This window comes from Aspergillus niger (assembly GCF_000002855.4).
Source record: "Aspergillus niger supercontig An11".
Lineage (NCBI taxonomy): Eukaryota > Fungi > Ascomycota > Eurotiomycetes > Eurotiales > Aspergillaceae > Aspergillus > Aspergillus niger.
Window position 1 is genome coordinate 2,582,907 of NT_166526.1, and position 24,397 is coordinate 2,607,303.

Below are 24,397 nucleotides of genomic sequence, written 5' to 3' on the forward strand. Positions count from 1 at the left end.
CGGATCAAGGCCACAACGGCTGAGGAACCCGTCTCCCAGCCACAGCTGGCGGCAGACCTCCCCGAACCACAGAATGCGTCAAGGTACAGTTACCTCGAGACTGTCTTGGGTGCTCCTCTCCCTGAGTCTCAAGTTGAAAGTGTTCCTGCTAGTGCGTCCTTATCTGCCTCGGCTCTGCCCGAGGTCGCCAGTGGCACCATCCCTGCTGAGTCTCGGTCCGCCCAATGGTCGGCCCCTGAGACGACTGAACCTCAGTTCCGTGAATTTGTCTTGGGTCAGGACAGCTTGGATATGCCAGTGGTGTCGCACGCATCGCCCAATGGAGTCTTCTGCATTGACTGCAACCACTGTGGCCGCTCCATCCCGAACGAGCACTATCACTGCAGCATCTGTGACGACGGCGACTACGACTTGTGTCTCCAGTGTGTTGAGGCCGGTGTGGCTTGTCTCGATGACGAACACTGGTTGATCAAGCGGCTTGTCAAGGATGGCCAGGTCACCAACAGCACCACTGAGACAGTTCAGCCCCGGAAGGCTCGTGAGGAGCCTGAACCAGAAGAGGAAGAAGAAGAGACCTTCGAAGAGTCCGTGCCAGAGCTGGTGTCTGAGGCTACTCCAGTGCCTCCTGTGGCTGCCCCCGAACTTCCCGAGAGCACTCAGGAACGCATCTGCAATGATTGCCTGAAGGGTATGTTCTATCCCTCAATTGAACTTATCACCATCGACTAACTCCGACAGAACTCGATGAAACCAAGATGGTTTCCTGCGCTGACTGCGATGATTATGATATCTGCATCACTTGTCTTCTCAGAGACACACACGGTCATCACCCCGCCCACACCTTCAAGCTGATTCATGATCGTCAATTCTGCTTGAAGAGCCTGGTGCAATCTCGCTGCAAACCTGGACGCCACCATCACCACGCTGCTATCTGCGACGGTTGTGAAAAGGTTGGTTGTGAACTGTTCTACTTAACTGCTTTGATGCTAACCGTTATCTTAGCGTATTATTGGCGTCCGGCACAAGTGTCTGACCTGCCCAGACTGGGACTACTGCTCCGAGTGTCACCAGGAAGCAGCTCAAACCCATCCGGGTCATCGGTTTGCGCCGCTTTATGACGCAATCGCCGAGCCCCTGCAAAGCTATGAGGTGCACTATGGCATCTACTGTGACGGCCCTCTGTGCAGGAACAGGCCATGCCCTAGCTTCATCACAGGAACTCGCTACAAGTGCTCTGTGTGTCACGACACGGATTTCTGCGCCAAGTGTGAGGTGCACCCGACCAACACGCACAACCGTACTCATCCCATGGTCATGCTGAAGACACCTGTGCACAACGTCTTCGTCAGCACTGTTCAAGAAGACCGTGGAGCTACTTGCGCCCTCGGCGACCGTGCCCAGAAATCCACTTCTACCCAAGCCAGCGTTCCGGTCGAACCGGTTCAGGAGAAGTCCCAGCCGGAAGCAGAGCCTGTCCAGGAGCCTGCCCCGGTGGAACAGCCGACTCCCGTTGCACAGCAGCCGGTCCAGGTCGAACAGCCGACATCAGCTGACCCGGCCTCCGGCTATCAAGCCTTCTTCATCCGGGACACTGTGCCGGACGACACCACGCTGCCGCCCAACACCGCTTTCCAGCAGACCTGGACCCTCTTCAACCCTGGCCCATTGAGCTGGCCTGCCGGTACGGATGTGCGGTTCGTCGGTGGCGATTCGATGTTCAACGTAAATACCAGCCACCCATTGAGCATGGATGCCATCTCGGCTGCCATGGAGAGCAACAAGCTCTCGGAGCCGCTTGAGCCAGGTCACAGTGCGGACTTTACTGTGACGCTCAGGACCCCGAGCCGCCAGGGCAGCGCCATTTCGTACTGGCGGCTGAAGCTGCCCAACGGCATGCCTTTTGGTCACCGGCTGTGGTGTGACGTGCGCGTGCGTGATGACGTTCCGCCGCCCGCTGTGAGTGCACCGGAACCGGAGATGGAGAAGACCATCGAGTCTCAGCCTGAGGCCCAATCTGAGCCCGCCGGAAGCCAGATGATCTTCCCCAAGCTGGCCAAGGAGTCTCCGGAGGCCAGCACACATGAGGCCGCCACCACGGCTCCCAGCGCCCCGTCGGTGACGAATGCATCGGAGCAGGATGTGTTTGATGACATGGAGAGTCTGACGCTAGGCGAGGACGAGACAGATGCGGGTATGCTGACGGACGAGGAGTACGACATCTTGGACGCCAGTGACCAGGAATATCTGGAGGCCAAGTCTCAGCGCTGAGCGAAGACAGCGAGCCATGAGTTACGGATTTCTTGGACGGGGAAACAAAGGAGTTTTTTTTTTTTTTTCAGTCGGACAGGATGAATTAATATGCGTGTGATTTTTAGCTTGATTTGCGTGTGGGCGAAGGAAAACCCTGGGAAGGATGAATTGGCTGTAAGCTCGGCATTAGGCTTGAATGTATGCTCTCATTTCATTTTCTCTTTACTTCACTTCCATTTTCACCTCGTACTAGGAACTGGACCGTAACCCCGACCCATGGATGATCACCGCGACGATCTTCACTGGCGTCTTTGGCTGGACTAGCTGGTCGGTCCACAGTGGATGATGGTCGGCTGTGGGTTCGCCAATGACAACAGGCTGGTTAACGTCAATCCCCGCATTCTATGTTGTGGTGGTGGATGATGCTTATGCTAGTTACAATGCATCTACTTGGTCGGTTCATCTATCCTCGGCTCCCCCGCTTTGTTATTTTTTTTTTCGTGCTCATTCCTTACCTGCCCCCCTCCCTTGTTCTTGTTTTCTTTTTTCTTCTATGATTTCTCTTTTTCTTTTTCTCCCCAGCTACATGCCGACTTAATCCAGCATCTCACGATGAAAAGCTATATCAACCTGGCGATCGTCGCCGTTCTGTTCGCCTCGCTGTATGGGCCAGTGACTCGCGAGCTCAAAGTGCTAGGGGCGTTTCGCTCCGCCAGCGAGACGACCAGCTCCCAGAGCAACCCTGTCCACCCAATTGCTGATACCATTCACTGTGAGGACCTGCATTACTACCAACCGGCCGGTCAGCTCTTCACAGCCTGCGAGGACTCCATCGTGCCCCGGTTCCGGTGGTTTCCACCCTTGGTCAACTTTGATGGGCCTGCGGACACAAAGGGATCTATTCATGTGATTGATCCGCAGGTATGTATCCCCTAGCGTAACCCATAGTCATGAGCCAGCAGAAGACTCACCTGCTCGATAGACACTGAAGTCCACCCGTCTCACATTTGAGAACTTTTCCGGCCCCTTCGTCACCCACGGCATCGACATCACCGAAGATCCGGAGCGCGCAGACGCCGTCTACATCTTCGCCGTTAACCATCTCGCCAACCCCGACTATCACCCCGGCCTCAAGGACATCCCCAGGGCCCGCTCGCAGGTCGAGCTCTTCCACCATGTCCTGCATTCCGGCACCGTCCGGCATGTCCGCTCAATCCGTCATCCACTCATAATTACCCCCAACGACATCTACGCTGAAAGTCCTCGTTCCTTCTACGTCACCAACGACCACCGCTACCGCGACGGGGCTCTCCGCACGGTCGAGAACATACTCCCCGCCGCCAAATGGTCCACCGTCATCCACGTCCAGCTCGACAGTCTCGCCGCGGTCCCGGCGGACACGGAACGCAAGGCAACCGTGGCCTTCGAGCATCTCTGGAACGCCAATGGTCTCGGACACGGCTCCTCGCGCGAGGAAGTGCTTCTCACCAGCGCTGCGGGCGGCTACATGTGGCGTATGCGGCCGCAGGATGACCACACGCTGTCGGTTGTGGATGAGTTCGCCTTTGATAGCACTATTGACAACCCCACTTACTACCAGGACCCGTACGCAACGGCCACAGACGATGCCAGCGGATATGTGCAGGGTGGACTGCTTCGCGGCGTGGACCTGGAGAAGACGCGCACGGATCCCAATGGCAAGGACGGGGTGATGGTGTGGTATACGCGGCGCAAGGCTGATACTACACCCGCGGAATGGGAGACGCGGCTGCTTTTTGAGGACGATGGATCACGCATTCGGAGTGCCAGCGCGGCGCTGCTGGTACCGTTGCCAGATGAGCAGCAGCAGCAGCAGCAGCAGCAGCAGCAGCAGAAGAAGGCGAGATTGTTTGTGACGGGATTCGTCTCAGAGAGTATGATTGCGATGGATGTGGCGTTGTAACAAGCCTATTTTAATAATCAGTCAACAACCCGGATAATTCTAGTACCTACACCAACACCATCATCATAATATACCCTCTATATATCTATCTATATTTGCCTACTAGCTCGAAGCAGAATAATGATCCAATGCTCCCACCACCTCCCCCACCCCAACCACCTCGGCAAACTCGCCATCCAAACTCGCAACCGACACCTGATGCACCGTCTCAGCATCCCACCCTCCTTTGGCAAACGTAGCAGTCGCATCGCTAACAAGAACAATCCGTCCTTTATCCACCTCCTCACCCCCAGTTCTAACTGGTCGATCCACAACCCCCAAATTAGCCGCCATCCGCACCGTCGTCGACACACAATGATCCGTAGTCAACCCAGCCACAATCAATTGTCTGATTCCCTTCTCGCGGAGATATTCTTCCAGTTCCGTGCCGATGAATGACGAGTTGACATGTTTCCAGATCTGTTTCTCGGTTGGGAGTGGCATGCAGATAGGGAGAGGGTCGATGCCTTTTTCTCCGGTGGGAGTGATGTAGATTGGATGGAGGGGCGAGGTGGGGGTTGTCGAGGAGTGGAAGATGTGGATTATTTCATGATGAGTGGGAGATCCAGTGGGACATGTGAGGGTGTTGCGGAAGGTGGTCAGGAGGGATTGGATGTTTGTCTCGTAGTTGGGGTTCGAGCGTGACGGGCCCCAGTGCGTTGGGTGGGTGAAACCGTTTTGGTTGTCGATTAGGAGGAGGGCGGTGGGGTGGTTGAATGTTAGGGGCATGGTTGTGCTTGGTATAGCAGTTGTGGAAAGTTTGGGGAGGTTGTGAGGTGGAGGATAGTCAATGAGGGTGGTGAAAACCAAGTAATCTATATAGTAGCTTATATAGTGGTCTAGACTAGTTATGGAGTACTGCTAGCGAGATGGTGAGTCATTGGACTAATATTTGAATGGTTGTCAACTTAATTGTANCCGTGAGTCACTATCTTGAATATAGCAGTATAGAATAGGGTTTACGGTTATATACTAGTTATGATAACATCTCTAAATTACATAATTGATGTTGGCTTCCCAGAGTGTTGCCAGTGATCCTTTTCAAATTGAAGGAATATATACGTCCGGCATCGCATTCGCCTTGACACAACAGCTACTGGTAGATGATAATAAGTATTACTCTCCTGACAATAGCATATTCCATAGGAATCTATCCATCCAGCTTTGTTCTATATAGTTAGCAACGATCTACTGACATCGGTCCCCGCGGGGATCCGAGCAAGTCCCCTATGCCTGAGGCACCCACACCACTCTCCCCGGAATCCCATCACATCTCATTTCATCTCCAACTTCTTCAACCTTTCCTACCATTCAATTCACACCACCACATTCTCTACTCTACAACTCTCCCTCAATTGGCATCCAATTCCTCCAGCGCAATGCCATCCGCGCTGCACCCCCCGCGGGTCCTCCTCCATCCCCCCCAATTCACCACCGCCATCGCGTCTCGCCTCATCCACCAACATCCTCACCACCACAACTACACCCTCCTCTCTGTACGCCCCTACGCCTCGCACTCCAAATCAAAATCCAACAGCAAATCCCACACACGCCCTTCCTCCGCCGCCCAACCCACTACCACCACCACCACCACCCCAACCACAACAACCTCCACAGCAATCCTCACCTCTCTAAACCCACCCCCAAGCACCCGACCCGCCTCACTCGCTCTCCCTCCGTCACCAGAAGACCCAAACACTCCCCTCCCCCCATCCGCCAAACTAAAACGCTACATCACCATCGGCCGCGCATACCTGACCTTCTACAAAACCGGTCTAAAAAACGTTTACCACAACTACCGCGCCGCGATTCCTCTCCGCCGGACCTTGAACCTATCACCATATGTCCCGAGCTCTATACCACCATCATCTACCACCAAGGATGCTATCCCATTCTACCAGACTCTACAGACTCACTCCCTCCACCGCTCCCACTTCCAACTCCTCCGCCGCTCCGCGCACGACATCCGTCGCATGATCCCCTTCTCCCTCATCCTGATCATTTGCGGGGAACTCACCCCGCTGGCTGTGCTCGCTCTCGGCAACGCCATCACGCCCCTAACGTGTCGGATTCCGCGACAGCTAGAGAAGGAGCGGGAGAAGCGGGCGCGGGCGAAACGCGATGCGTTGGTTTCCCCGGGAACAGTGACGCCGCCGGAGACGGGGTCTCAGGACGAGATGAGTGTGTTGAAGCGCATGGTTGATAGGAAGTGGATTGAAGGTGCGGAGGCCGGGGAGGTGCTGCGGGCTTGTGCGGCGTTGGGATTGGCTAGGTCGTATGAGAGACCCGCGTGGTTGGTCGGGGTGGTGTATCGGGGCAGGTTGAGACGCTATGCGGAGTATTTGGAGTGTGATGATGAGTTGATTCGACGGGGTGGGGGGGTGGCTGAGATGGAGGGGGAGGAGGTGCGCATTGCGGTGGAGGAGAGGGGGGGTGTGGGTGTTGGAGTTGGAGGTGTGAGAGAGGGATGGGAGGCGGAGAGGGAGGAGAGGAGGTGGTTGGAGAGGTGGATTGCTCAGTAACTAGCAATACTAGGGTTGGATGTATACTACCCCTCTGTATACTTACTGCTTATGTGTATCATATGGATAGATGGGGATGGACTGCATGCATATATGTACATTAGTCAAATCAAGATAGTAACCATGTATGGATCACTTTTGACTCGTCAATTTGCGCCCACAGGCTAAAAGGGCTTGCCGGCATATCACCGATAAATCCCGGTCACTAGATATACTAAATAGCATATAAGAAGAGCTAATATACACTGTACAGGTCATCTCCGATCAAGTCCACAGAATCCTCCCCGACGCCGCCATCCGTCCATTCATCCATCGTGACTCGTCACGCCATTCCCTATTTCCCCCCAATCCAGCAAGCACCCCCACAAGGTATCATCATATCATATATCCTGAAATGTTCAATATACTTCAAATCACATTCAAGTCAGACAGCCACACACTAAAACGTAGAAAGCCACCCGTATCCCACAGAGATATAATCCAAAAAAAAGGGAGGGGGGGGTGTGTAATATAATATGGATATCATCACGACCGTTTTCCTCGGGCCGCGGTAGTCTGTCCCTGTGCGGCATTACGGACTTGTTTCGCCCATCGTAAGCCACAGCTGTTGCATAGGTCGCGGTTGCCGCTGGGTCCGCGTCGCCATTCTGGCGTGCTCTTCGTCCGACACATCGCGCAGCTCTTCTCCACTATAATTGTGCTCTGTTTGCGCTTGCGCTTCTTCCGCCGTGTAAGGAGTCGTTGCACCTCGTCCGACAATGTGCGGTTCTGCTTCTCCAGTTCTCGTAGCTCAAACTGCCAGCTTGATCCTCTGGTCGGTGCTAGCTCGGTGAAAAGGCTGCGCTCGCGTAGAGGGATGAGTTCCTGATTGCCGGCTGGTAACCGACTGACCGATCCTGTCTGGCCAGCAACAGCGTCTCGCGCTGTTTCCGTGGAGCTGGAGCTAGTGTCGTCCGGGCTGCCGTTCGGCAAAGGCCGGTGGAAACGCAACTGGGCGACTAGGAAGGAAGGTCGCTCCCCTTCTTTGCTGTCGCCAGGTATTAATGTCGTCTGCACGGGCAGCATATGCCCCTTCTTGTGGCGGACCTTGTGGAGAAACGAGATCTGTTGCCCCGAACGAGCCGTGTCCAGCGCCGCCATGACCTGGGCCCGGGTATCTGCTCCTGTGAGATCTTGGATGCTCTTTCCGATGACATCGTCCGCCACACGACCCAAAACCGGCCGAGCTTTTGACGAGATGAACAGGACGATCCCCGACATCGAAAGCTTGGCCCAGATGTCATTCTCCGCCAACCCGCCTCGGCCAATTGCAGCAACCTGATCAAGATTGTAAACCGCACGCGCTCGCCCTCCAAGCACCATGAATTGTCGCCCCCGATCGGTAATGTGCCATGATCCATGGCTCTCAAACCAGATATATCCACTGTATTTCTTTCGGATGCGATACACCACGCTGACCGGCTCGGTGGTGATGCGGGCTCGTAGATCACGAATGACTGAACCGATATCGCTGGGATGGCATACGGCTGACAGGCCCTTTCCGACCAGTTCAGCCGGCTCATACTCCAGCACCTTCTGACACGAGGGGGACAGATATAGAAACTCTCCCTCGAAAGATAGAACGTGGATGATATCGTCCATGTTCTCCACCAGCACCCGGTCCAGGTAATGTCGGTACGAAGGTCCGCTGCCGCGCAGGCTTTCCAACACCGTGGATACCTGATCAGGAGTAAAGAACGTAGCTAGATCCGGATTGGAGCGGTACACTTCAGACGGAACCACATAGCTCGGTAACTGACTGCGCTGATAGTTGATCATGTACGTTCCGTCTGCAAAGAAATGGTTAGCTTAGGAGCATCAAAAAAACAACCCAACCACATAAAGGACGTACTCGGATTCCGTCGCGTCACTGCATCGGGCGTCTCGACCAGGTCCACCTGAAACCCAACGTAAAAACGGTAGTCGCTGCCGCCCCATCGGATCGGAATCATCGTGATGAGGTTCACAAAAGGCTGGCCGCCCTTGCGGTAGTTGATAATGCTTGCCTGGATCTCCGTCCGCTCCTCTATCGTCGAGCGCAGGCGATAGGCCGTATTCTCGTCGACAAACTTGCGCTGCATGCCCCGCTGAACGACCCCATCCGGCCCTTGGAGGAACCGACAATTCTGCCCGACAATCTCCTGATTGGTGTAGCCCGTAAGCCGTTCGAACGCCTCCGAGACGTAGACGATCGGATGGTCCTCCAGCGTGATGTCACAAAGAACAAACGCGCACGACAAGTCAACTGCCCCGATGTTGATCTTGGGGTTCGGCCGGGACACCACCTGGGCCTAATAGGAGAGAGGTCAGCCACATACATGTGAAGCGAGAGTGTACCTCTTCCGGACTCAAACGCTGCTGCGGAAGCGGTCGACCAGCATGCAACCTACCAGAACCCCCATGATATCAAAGCCACTTGTCGAGTAGATACTAGCATATGGAGAGTCGCTTTCGGCTTCCACTTTAGCCTGGGGTGGAAAGGAGGCTTCATGGACGTAGAAGACCCGCATCAGCTTTTCCGGTCAGGTTCGACTTGGATTGGAGGAGAACCCACCCTTCACTGGGGATGACCTCTTCGGCTGGATGAAGCGATGAGGAACGGCTGGATTGGCCGGTTGGGCATAGGACTGAAAGTCCGAGGGTTGGCTTTGGGGTAGCGGTTGATGGTCCTGGGATGGCCCTCTTGCGCGGGAGAAGTCCCCAGATGGCCCGCGGGCCGGGCCTGCGGACTGTGCCTGGGCGCTGACATCCTGTGTCGTCGTCTGTTGATTCCAGTAGGTATTTGTGGCGGACTCCTGGATCTGTGCGACCGCGTAGGCCGCGCCTGGATCCAGATGAACGGTCTGGGAAGGTAAGTGAGGATGCTGCGATGCTGAATGCTGCTCTAGACTTGGATCTAGTGGTCCAATAGAAGCGCCAAAGACGGCGGGATCGTACGGAAAGGCAGTTCCTTGGTCCATGCCCATTGGCATGGACTGCGCGGCGGCCGACAGGGGATGGTAGGGGTGCATGGCGTGGGGAACATGCCCCGGGAAACTGGCCGGGTGGGGAGAAGCATGATGATGAGGAGCATGAGGAACCGGAGACTGAAAAGAAAAGTTATCGGGGTGCGACGCAAAGGTCGTGGGCAGGCCAGCAGCCAGCAGATCGGAGGGTTGGGCCGGATAGGCAAAGGAACCGGGAGGAAAGTGGCCGGAAGTGGGATTGTACGACATCAAGGAAGCCGGATGGGGGGCAGCATTAGAGTAGGAGGAAGAGGATGCGGCGGGGCCCAGTTGGGGATCCGGCATGGAATAGTGTGCCTGATAGAAGGCATCGTCGAAGCCTTCCATGGCCCGCAACAAACAAACCTGGAACTGGCAGCTTCACGTCCGATCGAATCGAGAGGCGGCAGGAGACCAATGAGGAAGACGCATCGAGATGGGCTGCTGATGTGAAGCAGGTCAGAGTAAACCTTAGACAGTCACGCAAACCATCCCCCGGAATTGATCTGAACAAGGGGAGGGGCGAGAATTGCTCCCAAGGCCCCGAATCAGGCCCCAATCCCTCCTATCGGAATAGTAGGAAATCAATCCAGGGAAAACAGTAGAGGTCGATTGGAAGATGGTGTGGACAGACGTGGACAGATTGAATCCACGCTGAGATGGGGAAAAAAATAAAAGAGGGGAAAAGCCAGAGCAGCTGAAAAGAGACGGACGAAGAGTGGAAACGACTAGCAAGTTCACTGGTCGGCCGGGGGCTTAATATCACAAAATCAATCAATATTACGGCTGCTCCCCAATATATAAGGCAAGTACTGCTATTTCTTTTGTCGCAAGGGTCGGAGAATTTAAGAAAGGGGAATGGGGGAGAGAGAGAGACCATCCAGACAATGGAATAATCGTAGATGGGGCATTGTATTCGCCGCAGTGCAGCAGCAGCAGCAGCAGCAGTAGTACTTGGTTAGGAGCACTAAAGTACTATCCACACACCAAGTACCAAGTGGAAGGGAAGAGAAAAGAAAGATGAACGATTGGATCGCAGCAGCCAAATCAGCCGGGCAAGTGGCGGGGCGGGCCAGTCGACCCCGGGAGGCCAGAAGATTCCGGGATGATGTGTCAAGCTGGTCGGTGTGATGGATCGAAAGAAGTTAATTAAGGAAGAGAGAAAGAGGGATGTGGAGAAGAAGAAAGAGGAGGAAGACGAAGATAAAATGTTACTAGAGGCATCAGATGGACCAGTCTTCGGGGAGATTCTGGATGTGGAAATTGTGCATATGGCATGGGATCAAGTAGAATAGTAATTGAGAAATCAATAACAATCTCCAAGTTATAAATAAAACTACTTATATACTATGGTTGATATACTCCATATTTGATTTGACAACTTACTATAAATGTTATCTAGAACAGGTACCAGGTACCGCACGACCCAACCCGCGTCTGCAGCATGTCGGGGTACCGGTGACCCTCTCTTCTCTCTCTTCGCATATTTCTCCATAGTGTTCAATCCATCCCTTGATCTTGATGTCTTTTGACATCAACAATCAATTCTCCTAATCAATTCTCCTGGTCCACGATGACATATTAATCTATCCTATCCTCCCTTATCAATCACCCATCATCCATCTTCGTCACCCAGTGATCGGCCATCCGCAATCACCGAAATGGACCCCCAAAGGGGCGGCGCTTCGCTCCGTCAGCGTCTGAGATTTGCCCACGTTGGGAATCCTTCTCCCCCATTCTTTTCCCCCTTACTCCGAGTCAGTGCTTGAAAAACTCGAGTCGCAACTTCTGCCAGATAGACTTCGTTCATATTTTTTTTTTATATACTCCATTAATTCACTTCGATCCTCAAACTCGGTGTTTTGTCCGTTGGGCCAGGCCACTCTACCGATCTCTCTCTCCGCTGCCCCTGTAACGCCCCTCTCGGGTCCTGTCGCATCTTCATCTACTTGACGCGATCTTAAATTATCCGCGAAGGGATACACTCAAGCTCCCACCATTTGGTGGTAGGAGAAAACCGGGTTAAACCACTAGCTTCGGGGTCAAAATTCGCTCGTTACACAACCTTTGACCCTCGTCTCTCTCTTTCTGTTTGTTACTACTGGACCCGCCGTCGCGTGCGCATCCCCGACACCTCTCTATCCGCACGCCCTCACCATGGCCGACGCCACCGACAAGATCTCTATCACCATCTGCGGCGATGGTGGATGCGGTATGCTGTGCAACCCCATCTCTTGAACCCTCATGGTTCTTTCGTCATCCCGGCGCAGGGACTGCGGGGCTACAAGAGGGAAGACCTTATCGCTGATGGCCGCCAGGAAAATCATCCATCACCTTGCGCCTGGTGCGGAGCCAGTGGATACATGAGTAAGTCTTGCCGTATCAATCTTGAGCATCATATGTGATCGAGGAGTGTCCGTCATGCTAACCCAAAGCAATGTGGTAGATACGACCCTACCATCGGTATATACTCCTTGCTGGTCTTGCTCTAAGCTATATCCAGTCTCACAATTACTGACATGCGAGCGAATTGGTTGAACCGTACCAGAGGATTCATATTCGGTTACACGCGTGGTTGATGGCGTGCCATACTTCCTATCCATCACCGACACGGCCGGCCAGGAGGAGTATCGCGGCTTATGGGCCGCTTCCAATCTGAGATCCGACGCGTTTCTTCTCGTGTACGACATCACCAACAAGTCGAGCTTAGGCGCCTTGGACTACTTCATGGACATGATCGAGATCGAGACCGAACAACGCGCCGAGGACAATGATCGCTTGCGCAAGGAATTGGGAGCGAGCGCAGAGGGCCTCGACGTGGGCATGCCACCTCCGGTCAAGATCATCGCAGGGAACAAGTGCGATCTGAAAGACAGCAGAGTCATTAGTTCCCGCGAAGGCCTGGAGTATGCCCGAAAACACGGTTGCGGCTTCATGGAGACCAGCGCTAGGGAGATGGTCAACATTGAGGAGACCTTTGCTCGTAAGCCTCTCACCACTATCGAGCCAGGCATATACGTTTGCCAGAAGCTGACACTCTCGCAGTCCTAGTCCGTCGGGTCGTCGAGGCCCGCCGACTACACTACCAGAAGGGTCCTGAGGCCACCCAAGCGGCTCATATTGGCGAGTCTTCGACAGCTGCCAAAACCCCTGCCGACACGGTTGTTAGCAAGGAAGGCAAGGGAGAATCGCAGAAGCGCACGCAGAAACGACAGAGTGGTCTTCGTGGATTCTTTGGGAAAGACAAACGTGCACGTCAGGATTCGGGCGAGAAGGGCCATCTCCGATCAGAGGCACCTGGGTCGGGGCAGAACAAGCCATCCAAGCCTGCAAAGGCAAGCATATGGAAGCGCATGAGTTGTTGTTAGGCTGCAGGTCTGCCTATCGCGGTTGTCCGTCCTTCTTTGTATTAACATTCCACATTATACCCCCTTTTGTAAACTACTTATCCAGCTGACTTCATTCTTGATCGTTAACCTGTTGATGCATCACAAATGCAAGTTCCATCATCTACTTTCGTGACGTTTAGTCAACCATAAATAGACGGATAGATCGGCATGTTTCGAGAAAACACGACACTAGTCGCTAGATGAACTTTATGGCTGTCACAGGAGCAGAGCAGGGCCCGGAACATAGATTAATCAACAATGAGGTCACCGGCTAAGCTTGCTCACCACCACCCCTGTGCAGGACTAACTTGCAATCCGGTCGACAAGGGACAGACAATGCATAGCTCTATCTTATCAGCAACCTCTCACGGCACTCATGGTATCCCTGCCGCATCCCGACGGAAGTGGAAAACCGAGTCGAGTGCACCCATGTCAGCAGTGGTAGTGGTGGGGTCAACATTGGTAGAGCACTGCGGGATGACGCTATCATGGCCGGCGGGCTGCACACTATCGCATGGTCTAGACCCGAGAGAGTAGCAATGTATCAGCGATCTGTAATCGACTACCAATGTTTGGCTGTGGGCAGCAGAATACTCTCTGCACTCGTCGACCCCTGAAAGCAAGAACCAGCATCGATCATGCTCCAGGTGCAAGGTTCAAGCCCGAGTAGTATGGCCGCTTCGGGAATTAAGCGATGGTCGGCAGTTTCGATGGAGCATCTATTGGTACATCATAGAAAACGGGCATGGATCAACATGCAAAGAGGACAGTCCAGCGGTCATTGATCGCAGGATCAGAAACCTTATCTGCCACTCTATAGCACCCGACGCAGTGGTGCAAGCATGAAGTCAATCCCTGAGCTGAACCAGCGGCACTTACGGACGGTCAAACCAGCTATGGACACGGGCACAATACCTCGGCAAATTGAAGTGGCTTCGAGAGCAGTAGACAAACATTTGAACTAGCCTGTTAGGTTTAATTAATTAATCATGTCCTGTTGTCACAACAGGTTTAAGCTGGAGGGGAATAATGACAGGGGAACAATCGAATCAGACCAGCGACCGTGCAAGTGGCATGGTCCATCGGAGAAATGATCAACGTCATTGACTGTCATGCGCGGATAGCTCCAACGGCACCTCGTGGTGGAGAGGAGCTGCTGCTGCTGCTGCTTCAAAACAGAAAAAGTAAATTGGGAAGAGAACAATTATTGACCGGGCTATTGAATCATCCCAAACTAAAGCCGATCACGAACGATAATCGGAACCGACGATTGGATTAACGCGGGATTCGGCATTCCCTGCTCCATCCACCTGGCGGCAGGCAGTGTGGCAAAGAAGGACTGGAATCAATCCGGTCTGCCGTTAAGCTTTCGAAGGAAAACGCCAATCGCCAAGACTGGTGATCAACAGGTCTTGTACTACTATGAAGGGGACTAGGAGAATAGCAGCGATCAGAGATATCGGACGGGGAAAGGAATCCGTGTTTGATCGCCGAATCGGGGTTTTGACGATGCACTTGAATGGAGTCGAAGGGGGATGAGACCTGAGCTGGGTTAATGACCCTGTCAGTGTCAGGTAATGTTCATAATCTTCATTATGGAGCCACCACCCAGTGGTCCATACATCTTTAGTACATACCGCACCAGAACAGTGGATGCTGGTTTCGAAAGCTTCCCGTTCGGCATGAGTTTGCCGAGTTGGGTCAGCTTGAGAAATAAAAAATATATATATATATATATTTATTATGCGAATAAATTCGGGGTGGATATTCTTGTGCCGTAATGCCGGGCTATGCAAGCTTGGGCTGTCATTCCCTCAAAGCTGGTTTGCATCAAATCGCAGAATTACCGCATTCTGAGACTAGAGCTACTTGTGGATGTACCTGAACATCGGAAAAGGTACAACTGGCTTCAGATTGAGTCTCTAACATCACCCACGCTGGTGCAGGTAAAATGCACATCGGCCGCGAAGTAACTATAGCTACCTACACTCTAGTCTCTCCTATCTAAGTTCACCCTCGTGATTGACCACGTATTCCCACCCCCCTCATTTTCGTCCTCAAAAGATCTTTTCCACCACTTAACCAACAGTAGTAGTAGTCCAAAAGTAGGGCCTCACTAGCCAAGGCAGACACCTTACGGTAGGATGAAGGGAAATTCCCGTTCACTGAAGGTACCTGTTCATAGTCCCGATCGGATATACGGCTTGAGGTGGGCCATTGAGGTTTTTCAATCATTTGGGGGCCCCTCTCTACATGAGGGAAATAAAAAAGAAATCCATCTCAATGAGGAAATTTCCCTAAAGCACAAAAAGGAAGTTGGCACCTCCGAGGTCCGAGTCAAGCAGTCTCCGATGCCGGTTCAGGCAATCAGCACGTCCGTCTGGGCTGGTTACTTCCGTTATCCGTTCAACTTGTTCCTCGGTATCAAGTAAGATACATTACATACAAACGGTGCAGGGTTCCGTCCACGTATTGGTTATGACGTATGGTTACACAGTATGGAAAGCGCTACCTCAGTTAACCTGGAGGTACCTACCAACATATAGTATGGGCAGGGAATTGACACGCTGTGGCTGCAGAGGCAGGCGAAGCTTTGGAGCACCACATTGGATCAAATCTTAAAATTCATATGTGCCTTGAATTTAACCCGGTTCATGTAGAAAATATTTTTCCGCTGTCCCCTCAAAGAAGTGGACAAGTGTGACGATAGCCAGCCAGGCAGCAAGCAAGTAAGCAATGTAGTAGTACCAGGAAAAGTTATGAATGATACGGTGCAGGTTTAAAGGGAACAGCTAATACGAGGTCAATACGGTACAGAGGAAAGGGCTCCACTGCATAAACCTCCAGACCTCTAGCGGCTGGCCAATGATCGGCCAGCGCCGCCAGACCCGATCCATTCTGGTCCCTTTGGACTGCGTCAATAATCCCAAGGTAAGACGGCGACCATTCCTACGTGAAGGACCGCCAACCTTACTATTATTTTTAATCAAAATTAAAAAAAAAATAAGAAAATGAAAAAAAGAAATCCATGGGGACTAGACTAATTCGAATAAATAATCATCCAGGCCCATCTGAAGTAGCAATTATTATTATTATCATCATAATCAATCATCATCACTCTGACTTTACCTCGCCCTCGTCTTACTCCTCCCCTGTATCTAGTTAAAAGAGCTTCGACCCTCCCGGTTTGGTCAAGCCTGGCCTCTCTCTCCCCTCCCCAGATATACTTCCTCTTTACCACACCTTCTACTACGCACCTTGCCTTTAGCCCAACCACCGGTGGATCGCTGTAACGCTATCCTGTCCTTGGAACCGTTCAACTTGATCATTAATCATTACATGCGGTTGTCTTGATCGAGCTCTCGCATTGGCTCGAACCCTCTGAACCTTCTCTGCTCATTACACCTTCTTTTACCTTTATCCATCCGGCCTCGTTACATCATCGACCAATCTTACGTATTGTCGATCACTGACCATTGCAACACCGCACCACAAAAAAAGGTATAGGCGAGGACAAGGCATAAGAAAAGCAATAAGAAAAAGAAAGGGAAACCAGACTTCGAAAGAACAGGAAAACAAACAAAAAAAAAGCAAAGCCGACTAGTTAGCCTACAAAACTAACCACCGGAACTGGAACTCGCGCTTTCGATACTCTTTTTAATCTTCACCTTTTTGTTTGACTGGGAAGATACTCTTTCGATTTCTCTGGCCACAACTGCCTTTCAATACCCGCAACCAAACCTCCTTCAACCTCCATAAGTATATATATATGCGCACAATGACGGCACGCCAATCATCACCTACATCAGACCACTCACATTCGGACGGCAATGTCCGCAAGAGGGTCTGTAAGGCTTGCGATCGGTGTAGACTGAAGAAATCCAAGGTAAGCCAAGCCATGGCTCAGCATCAGCTTGTCCTGATGCACTGACCCGGTGCAGTGTGACGGATCCAACCCATGTGGTCGGTGCAGGACAGATAATGCCATCTGTGTCTTTGGCGAGAGGAAGAAGGCTCACGACAAAGTGTACCCCAAGGGGTGAGCTTGCACCCATTCGACATGTTGTATCAATCGCTAACCTGGCTCTCCGCCGCCTTTTAGATATGTCGAGATGCTTGAACAACAACAAACGTGGCTGGTCAATGGCCTTCAAGAAATGTACCGTCGCGCCTTGGAGGGTGAAGGCTGGCCGGGAGAGCCCTTGAAATGCGAGCCCAACGGCCATCCTCTAACGCACGATCTGCTTACACGACTCGGCGCTTTGGACCAGACCAAGGGTGAGCGCTTCGAAGAGAACACCGAGGCCATGCAGCAAGATCTCTGGAGGCAGAATTCCGGACACATGCAACGCCAGGAGTCATCCGATGGTAGCTCAGAAAGCGCGCAGTCACCTATCATGCCCTCCCGCTTCTCAGACCCGTTTGCTCGCCAGCTCTCGAGTACACAATCCAGCTTCAGCACACCGTCCCAAACGCAAGGTCCCACTATCAAATCAGAGCCTCAAATGGCACCGACGAATCCCGCCTTCGTTGCGCCCATGACCATGCAAGGGGTGGTGAACCCCCTCGCCCTTCAGACCCCGCAACAATGGCCCAACAATAACTTTGGCGCTTTCGACGATATGGATCTAATAGGCGCTTCCGACTATACGAATTTGTCCTTTGACGACCAGGTTCCCTCGCCAATGTTCAACCGTCAACTACCGATGAGCTGCATGCTTTCCTCTTCCTCGTATATGGACACAAAGGGTGACTATGAAGACATCAATCAGTTCTTAAATGCCAATGCGCCCGAGATTGCATCGACCTGAGATCACTACGATACGACGAAGTTCAGCATATTAATGTCTTTCTTTTGTCTGACATTTGTTTTGCATACGCCGTACGACGTAACGCGTGTATTTACTACATGCTACATTTCGACATTGGGACTACTTTGAACATATGGCAGCACCCACCTTCATTTAGAAGGGTAATTGGATAGCTGTACAGTGGGATTCTTTTGGGTGACTGGCATCACATTCTTTTCCTTTCTTTTCTTGTGGGGACAGCATCCTCTATCTTATATTTTGGCTTATATTTTTTTTCTAACGATGAAGGCGCCGAGGTGTTTTGGGAGTTGGAGTTCACACAAAACATTTGGACGGGCTCTTGAAATAGGTAGGGCGGTTGGTTTTCTCTCTCTTTGGATCCTTTTGCGTGGATACTTGCCGATGCTGGTTCTAGTTTCGGATGTTCTATATGTCATTCTTATGCCTCCGACGTTGAAAATATACAATTTATTCTCTATTCTTATAGACTTGATCTACTTCAATCTTGGTCCGAGAAGTGGCCGAACTTTGGCCTAGGGCGCAGGGCGTATCGGCCAACGGAGACCGACTGCCGAGGCCAGGAACCTTTTTTTGCTGCTCGTTAAGCCCAGATGACGTTCCAACCTCCCACGAGTGACTAATGCGGTGATGGAGGACGTCATGGATAATCAAATTCTAAAGGCCGGTGACAGCTTTAGCTTATCTCCGGCCACATCTAGACTGGCTGGACCACTCACGCGCCATCGATGGGGATACGAGGTAGATCGTGACACGTCGAGTGAACCCTACTGCCCTCCTGCAACAATATTCCCTGTGATGGTCAAGAGGGCCGGGGGGGTACCTAATCGCTGAACAAGAAATTCATGAACAACAAGTCCTTCCTGGCCGATGGATCCCCCATGAAAAAACGAAGAGGGTCCAAAAGTCTCCACCCTCGATACGACGGAGCCCAATTTGATGTTTGGGTCTGGCACAACGGAGCCCAGCCCAGCCCACACACCCGCTGGTGGGGAGGGAGTAAGAGAGTGGGAAGGGGTAGAGAGGTGTTTTTTTTTTGTTTCTTTGCTGCCTTTTCCTGTTCGTTTCTCTCTTTGATTTCCGTTTCTTCTTTCCTTCCATGGAGTCTTTGCCTCATCTGGCTGTGTGGATAGACAGTGAGTGGATTCTGCTGGTCAGCCACGGGCGGACCAGCACACAGGCCGAAATGCCGACCTCCCGACCGTGTGTCAGTGCCAGTGAGTGACCAGCATCGCTTACCTGGTTCGACATCCGAGTTCCCATCGGAATGCGCCCACTCTTTGCCAGGAAGGGACTGAACCTTGATTTCCCTCCGGATTACGGAGGATTCGACGCGGTTTTCTACTGGCAATGGAAGCTGTCCATCTCCTGTTGTTCCACGTGTATAGGACTACGATTTTTAAGATTTTTTTTTTTTTTTTTTTTTTTTTTCTGTTTTCTTTTATTCCTCGAGGTTCTTTTCTTCACGGTCCCCATCTCCCTAATTCCGTTCCGTCTTCCTGATCCAGGTGATGGATACTGGTTCCCCAAAATGGAGAACCCCATTTCCTGTTCCCTCTTCCCGAAGGGACTGGACTGTGAGGGTTAACTGCAATGTGTTTACGGAGTAGGGCAAGGATGGGCTCCAGTCAGCCCCCCCTTTCAAGACTCCAAAGCAATTGTCTTGTCTGGCAATAATCATCCAAATACTGGGAAGGCCAGTGACACCCAAACGGGTAATGCACCCCCGGGGGCCCGTCAGTAGGTCACTGCATTACCACTAAGTAGTTACTGTGGACTAGTCAGTAGTCATCGCGGGCCACCAACACACACTTCCCCAGAACATCTGCATGCAGCGCTCACATCAGGGTGTGGTAATGTTGTTGTCAAGTGGACGCTTTGATATGGGGTTAGACCGCTCAGCCACTATACCAGGCTGAGGACTGGCAGCCCGATCGACGGATTTATAATCCTGAACTCATGCTGAGATCAGGATTTCGACAAAAACCACTTTTCGTGCTTGTCCTATTGGCACAAAGTACTCAGTGACTCACGGAGAACAACTCTCGGAGTTACTCTAATGGCCATGGGCCCGGGTATGTCGTTGCTTTGGCCGTCTATCAATGCATGATATAGGGGTTCCCGGTACTTCTTAGTGCTGTGTAGTTGCTATCTACATAAGGGGTCCATTTTAGCAATGCCGAATGCCGATGCAACGGTTCTTGCGATCCCCGGGGGCCGCGCGATTTCTTGTGCTGTGCTTCTTACGAGGTCATATGCCATAGTCCATATGCCATTCGGCCAAGTTGCGAATGCAAGTATGGGAGCAAATGAATGCCTAGTAAAAGCATTGTAGCATCTACTTCAATTGCCGTGGCTAGGTCGAAGTGCTAGTCAACTACCGTATGTAGGGACGGGATTATCAAAAAGCAAAGAGCTACTATTACCTCCGTACAAGATAGGGCTATCCAGGTGGCAAGAGCATGATTGCCACAGTAAGTAAAATACTCTCAGGGGTTGAACCCAAGAAACGATCGCCTCAACTATAGATGAAACTGGGTTCACACTATCCTATCTTATTCCAATACTTTGTTTTCTTGTGATTGCAGACTAATAAGAAGTATTTCGTTTTCGCTTCCACACTTGGGTTAAAAGCGCTGAATCAGCGGCTTACGGAATCGGCACGGAAGCCCCAAGCTCCGCGGAGACCGACCCGAGGTTTCAGTTAGTTACAGTCTGAATTGATTAGTTGAGTGACCGTAAGTTCGATTTGACTGATGGAGCTTCTTGTCAGCTTCGGAGCGGTTGTTCGCCTTAACTCCACGTTTCGGACTTGGCGTATTGTCATCCGGCACTAGTTGGCAGTACGTTATGGTATGACATGACATACGGTTATTTACGGTTTGTCTCGCTGTCTTGTTTGTCTTGATCCATTTCGTAACGCAATTCCACCTATGCAACTCCCACTTGACTCCCTTTACTATTAAGTAACCATCAACTTAAGTTGTAGTATTAAGGATTTAGGAACTTGGTCCCTGCAGCCGTTCAACGGTCAGACTTGTTGGATCTCGCAAGCCCTTCCGAATGAGTCATTTTGTGTCAGATATCCATCATTTCTGCGGGGACCCTTTCGGCGATGGGGAAGAGAGCGTGCACTGTAGTCTACTGGGCTGGATGATAGCCCCCTCTCCATTTCTTGCTAGATGTAGGACCTCGATAGGACCTCGAAGATTGCTTGTGTAATGGGCGGGAATGAGGAAGTGGGATGCCGCGACTAACTCACTCTCTATCCATCCCACGCTGTTCCTCTTATAGCGTAAGCAGTATCCCGCCGGAAGGAATGGCAGGTAGTCAGGCCAAGGGACTAGTTTAACCATGTCTAGAACACAACCTTAGTACAAAGCATTAAACTACTAATACGATGGAATGGAAGCTCCAACTAGCCACAATTCAAGCCATGTCCATTTTTTAAGCTATGACACAGCAATGATCGAACTACACTGACATGGGCATCTTTCTGCCTGAGGCACAAGCCATCCGGAAGATTACCCGATTAGGCAAATTCACCACATGCTACGAAGTGCGGTTTAGCCTAATATGAGACAGAAAGGCGCAAAATGGGCATTCAGGCATGGAGATCCTGGAAAATTTAACCGACTTTAAATGAACCTCCAAGGAAGAAGGAACTATCTACCTTATCGTCGCACCAATCCTAGTGGTTGAAAGGACGTAAGCTCTCCAGCGTGAGACACCCGTATTGGTTGCTCTTCTCCAGTTGGAGCAGAATTGCGGGGTAGCGGGCGGAAAGTGAGTGACCACCCCTCTTCATATATCGACTGCTTTCTTACTCCTTGCTCTCTAAAAGTTCCAATTGCCCCTCGCTAGACACGTCTGCATTACTGAAAAGAAAAGAAAGGAAGCAAAAATCCAGCACAGCCAGTCACAATGGGCGACAAAACCTCTGCCAAGTTCCTCTCCCTCGGCGCCATCATCCAGGAATTCAACGTGGACGGACAAAACATCGTTCAGGGATTCACCACGAAAGAAGCCTACGAGAAGCACAACTCGCCCTGGTTCGGCGCGAACATTGGACGCGTCGCTAACCGCACCAAGGACGGTGTTATTCAATCTCTCAATGGACAGCAATATCAACTCGAACTGAACGATCCTCCGAATGCGCTGCACGGAGGTAGTCGTGGATGGGGTCGCTGCGAATTCGACGGTCCGACGGTGTTGAACCGCGATGGAAAGACCACGCTGCTGTATACGTACCTGAGTCGTGATGGGGAGGCAGGATACCCAGGTACAGTAGAATTGAGGGTCTACTATACCACGAGTGAGGAGGTGGAGAATGGCAAGACTACATCCGTGCTGAAGATTGAATACGAGGCTGAGTTGGTGGGCGACGAGTGCAAAGAGACAGTTGTTAATTTGACCAACCACAGGTATGTCTGTCACATTTAATCTAAATCACTGAAGCGATAGGATACTGATTATCTCAAACAGCTACTTCAACCTCAACGGTGGCCCAACCACCGAAGGCACCATCACCAAACTATCAACACAGGACTACCTACCCCTAGAGAACGGCATCCCATTGGGCCCCATTGAGCCCTACCCCAGCGAAGTCACCAAGGAATTCACCTTCGGCCCGCAGAACCAATTCGACGACGTCTTCGTTATGGACCGCGACCTGTCCCGCGTTCCCCTCGATACGCGGGGTGAGCCCCTCCGCCTGCTGGCCGAGTTCCAGCACCCAGACACGCGTCTGCACCTGCAAGTGCACAGCACGGAGCCGGCCTTCCAATTCTACACGGGCCAAGGCATCGACGTACCCGAGACAGACGGGAAACCGAGTCGGGGCCCATTTGCGGGGTTCTGCATCGAACCCAGTCGGTTTGTCAATGCGGTCAATGAGCCCGGATGGCGGCACACGGTCATTCTCCCGAAGGGGAAGAAGTACGGTAGTACAATTGTGTATAAGGCCTGGAGGGAGTAGACCAAAACAGAGCCAAAATTACAACGAGAACCCGAGGTAAACTGCCGGGAAAGAGTCATGCCATGGTGAATCAATAAACGGCCGATCGGTGGAGAGAGATTATTATGTGCCTAGGCTCGGCATGGGCATGGACGTACATCGCCGAGGGCAGGGACATCTATCTATCTAGACTACGGAATTCTCCGTCTTTTAATTCCGCTACTAGCCAGAAAATTTTTGACGATTATTATTTTTTTTCCCTGGATCTGTAAAATGTCTTGGCAATCATCCGATTATCCATGGCATCACATGATCACGACGTGCCGATTTACCCTTATCACCCGTGATATGTATCCGAAGCGGGTCTACAGAGCAGCGAGCAAAGTCCAGATTGAAACGAAACGGGGGTTATGGTGATCCACCTGAAGCAGAAGCAAACAGCATGGGAGTGAAAAAGCCTCAGGTGGGTGGATGTTTGCATGTGGGGATCCACACACATTACCAGATCGAGCCTTGTCAAGACAAGGAAAAAAAAAACTAGGTGGGTTGCGGGTATAGAGACACCGGGATTGGACCGTTATATCCGCAATATCCGCAGTGGTTCTTGCTTCTCCGTGTGCGTACACTAGTTACTTAATGAGTTAGTTAGTTAGTTTCTAACAAGAAAAGTCTCCGTGTGTCTACTACGTACTTTGACTCACTAGTGAAGAAGTAAAAAAAAAAAGTCTCCGTCCCGGACTGGAAGTTTCCATGGCTGGCTGGCTGGCTGGGGTTACTAATGATGATGTTGCATTAATCAGCATGGGGGCGGCAGCTTGAGTTTGAGCCAAGCAAGCCATGCAGGGAAAGAATTAAACAGTATACTACTGAATTGTGGTGGTTGGAGGTATAGTATTGAGTGGGATCATCTGGAAATTCACTCATCGTGGGAAATGGTGGTTCCTGATTACTGCCAAGCGTTTCTGGAATCCCGCTATTGGGTTCTAGCGTTTGATGTACACAGTAATCAATCAGGTCAGTTATGAGGTTTCGATTATCGGTAGGTATGAAAGAGATACCGGAAATAACTCTGGAGAAGTTTAGGGGGAGCGTCAAACTTGGTGAATCAGTATGTTATACTGTGTATGCGTGTATAGTATAAGGTTCATATACCGTAGGTCCGATCTATGTTTCCAGGTCGATATCTTAGGGTAGAGTTAGTATTTCACGAGGACCTAAACAGGATGCATAATTTATGCATAATTACATCATGTATCGGATTTCTTTCGAAACCCGGTAAATACTGTATGTATCCGAATTTGGTATTTACAGTATTAAAACGGAGGAGGTATGTTTCGTATACTGTAATAATACCAGGGCTCTCTCTCGCTCTCGGGCACCGACAGCAGATTTCCGGTGAAGCTTGGCATGGTGATCATTGTTGTTTATGGGCCTAGAAGGGGGAGG

The 24,397-nt window shown here is 51.6% G+C and overlaps 12 protein-coding genes across 12 annotated transcripts; 9 read left to right on the forward strand and 3 right to left on the reverse strand.

Annotated features, from left to right (window-relative positions):
* On the forward strand, positions 1–2,268 carry An11g10780 (uncharacterized protein; the record flags this gene model as incomplete). Its single annotated transcript, XM_059750571.1, has 3 exons — positions 1–688; positions 739–950; positions 1,003–2,268. Coding segments are annotated over 3 exons (2,166 nt in total), but the record flags the coding sequence as incomplete, so codon positions are not given.
* A 594-nt stretch (positions 2,269–2,862) lies between these two features.
* An11g10790 (uncharacterized protein) lies at positions 2,863–4,192 on the forward strand (the record flags this gene model as incomplete). Its single annotated transcript, XM_001394999.1, has 2 exons — positions 2,863–3,171; positions 3,233–4,192. 2 exons carry the CDS (start codon positions 2,863–2,865, stop codon positions 4,190–4,192), a joined length of 1,269 nt encoding a protein of 422 aa, XP_001395036.1.
* Positions 4,193–4,294: 102 nt separating this feature from the next.
* Positions 4,295–4,960, reverse strand: An11g10800 (uncharacterized protein; the record flags this gene model as incomplete). Its single annotated transcript, XM_001395000.1, has 1 exon — positions 4,295–4,960. One exon carries the CDS (start codon positions 4,958–4,960, stop codon positions 4,295–4,297), a length of 666 nt encoding a protein of 221 aa, XP_001395037.1.
* Positions 4,961–5,610: 650 nt separating this feature from the next.
* An11g10810 (uncharacterized protein) lies at positions 5,611–7,196 on the forward strand (the record flags this gene model as incomplete). Its single annotated transcript, XM_059750573.1, has 3 exons — positions 5,611–6,685; positions 6,824–6,878; positions 7,007–7,196. The coding sequence occupies 3 exons, from the start codon at positions 5,611–5,613 to the stop codon at positions 7,194–7,196; spliced, it is 1,320 nt and encodes a 439-aa protein (XP_059601695.1).
* An 82-nt stretch (positions 7,197–7,278) lies between these two features.
* On the reverse strand, positions 7,279–10,124 carry An11g10820 (uncharacterized protein; the record flags this gene model as incomplete). The annotated part of the gene is made up of 4 exons (XM_001395002.1): positions 7,279–8,582; positions 8,645–9,083; positions 9,183–9,277; positions 9,347–10,124. The coding sequence occupies 4 exons, from the start codon at positions 10,122–10,124 to the stop codon at positions 7,279–7,281; spliced, it is 2,616 nt and encodes an 871-aa protein (XP_001395039.1).
* Positions 10,125–11,167: 1,043 nt separating this feature from the next.
* On the forward strand, positions 11,168–11,729 carry An11g10830 (uncharacterized protein; the record flags this gene model as incomplete). Its single annotated transcript, XM_059750574.1, has 3 exons — positions 11,168–11,234; positions 11,413–11,468; positions 11,535–11,729. 3 exons carry the CDS (start codon positions 11,168–11,170, stop codon positions 11,727–11,729), a joined length of 318 nt encoding a protein of 105 aa, XP_059601696.1.
* A 204-nt stretch (positions 11,730–11,933) lies between these two features.
* An11g10840 (uncharacterized protein) lies at positions 11,934–13,144 on the forward strand (the record flags this gene model as incomplete). Its single annotated transcript, XM_059750575.1, has 3 exons — positions 11,934–11,988; positions 12,325–12,759; positions 12,822–13,144. The coding sequence occupies 3 exons, from the start codon at positions 11,934–11,936 to the stop codon at positions 13,142–13,144; spliced, it is 813 nt and encodes a 270-aa protein (XP_059601697.1).
* A 395-nt stretch (positions 13,145–13,539) lies between these two features.
* On the reverse strand, positions 13,540–14,849 carry An11g10850 (hypothetical protein; the record flags this gene model as incomplete). The annotated part of the gene is made up of 6 exons (XM_059750576.1): positions 13,540–13,778; positions 13,921–14,025; positions 14,274–14,330; positions 14,418–14,504; positions 14,599–14,726; positions 14,803–14,849. 6 exons carry the CDS (start codon positions 14,847–14,849, stop codon positions 13,540–13,542), a joined length of 663 nt encoding a protein of 220 aa, XP_059601698.1.
* Positions 14,850–15,309: 460 nt separating this feature from the next.
* On the forward strand, positions 15,310–16,209 carry An11g10860 (hypothetical protein; the record flags this gene model as incomplete). Its single annotated transcript, XM_059750577.1, has 5 exons — positions 15,310–15,593; positions 15,663–15,693; positions 15,826–15,894; positions 16,013–16,096; positions 16,174–16,209. 5 exons carry the CDS (start codon positions 15,310–15,312, stop codon positions 16,207–16,209), a joined length of 504 nt encoding a protein of 167 aa, XP_059601699.1.
* A 734-nt stretch (positions 16,210–16,943) lies between these two features.
* An11g10870 (uncharacterized protein) lies at positions 16,944–17,976 on the forward strand (the record flags this gene model as incomplete). The annotated part of the gene is made up of 3 exons (XM_059750578.1): positions 16,944–17,051; positions 17,107–17,204; positions 17,268–17,976. The coding sequence occupies 3 exons, from the start codon at positions 16,944–16,946 to the stop codon at positions 17,974–17,976; spliced, it is 915 nt and encodes a 304-aa protein (XP_059601700.1).
* Positions 17,977–18,624: 648 nt separating this feature from the next.
* On the forward strand, positions 18,625–21,251 carry An11g10880 (hypothetical protein; the record flags this gene model as incomplete). Its single annotated transcript, XM_059750579.1, has 14 exons — positions 18,625–18,813; positions 18,892–19,011; positions 19,100–19,197; positions 19,282–19,330; positions 19,448–19,502; positions 19,605–19,709; positions 19,783–19,847; positions 19,967–20,069; positions 20,169–20,291; positions 20,385–20,468; positions 20,592–20,691; positions 20,757–20,847; positions 20,998–21,123; positions 21,183–21,251. The coding sequence occupies 14 exons, from the start codon at positions 18,625–18,627 to the stop codon at positions 21,249–21,251; spliced, it is 1,377 nt and encodes a 458-aa protein (XP_059601701.1).
* Positions 21,252–21,918: 667 nt separating this feature from the next.
* On the forward strand, positions 21,919–22,972 carry An11g10890 (uncharacterized protein; the record flags this gene model as incomplete). The annotated part of the gene is made up of 2 exons (XM_001395009.3): positions 21,919–22,418; positions 22,480–22,972. The coding sequence occupies 2 exons, from the start codon at positions 21,919–21,921 to the stop codon at positions 22,970–22,972; spliced, it is 993 nt and encodes a 330-aa protein (XP_001395046.1).
* Between the last annotated feature and the right edge of the window lie 1,425 nt (positions 22,973–24,397).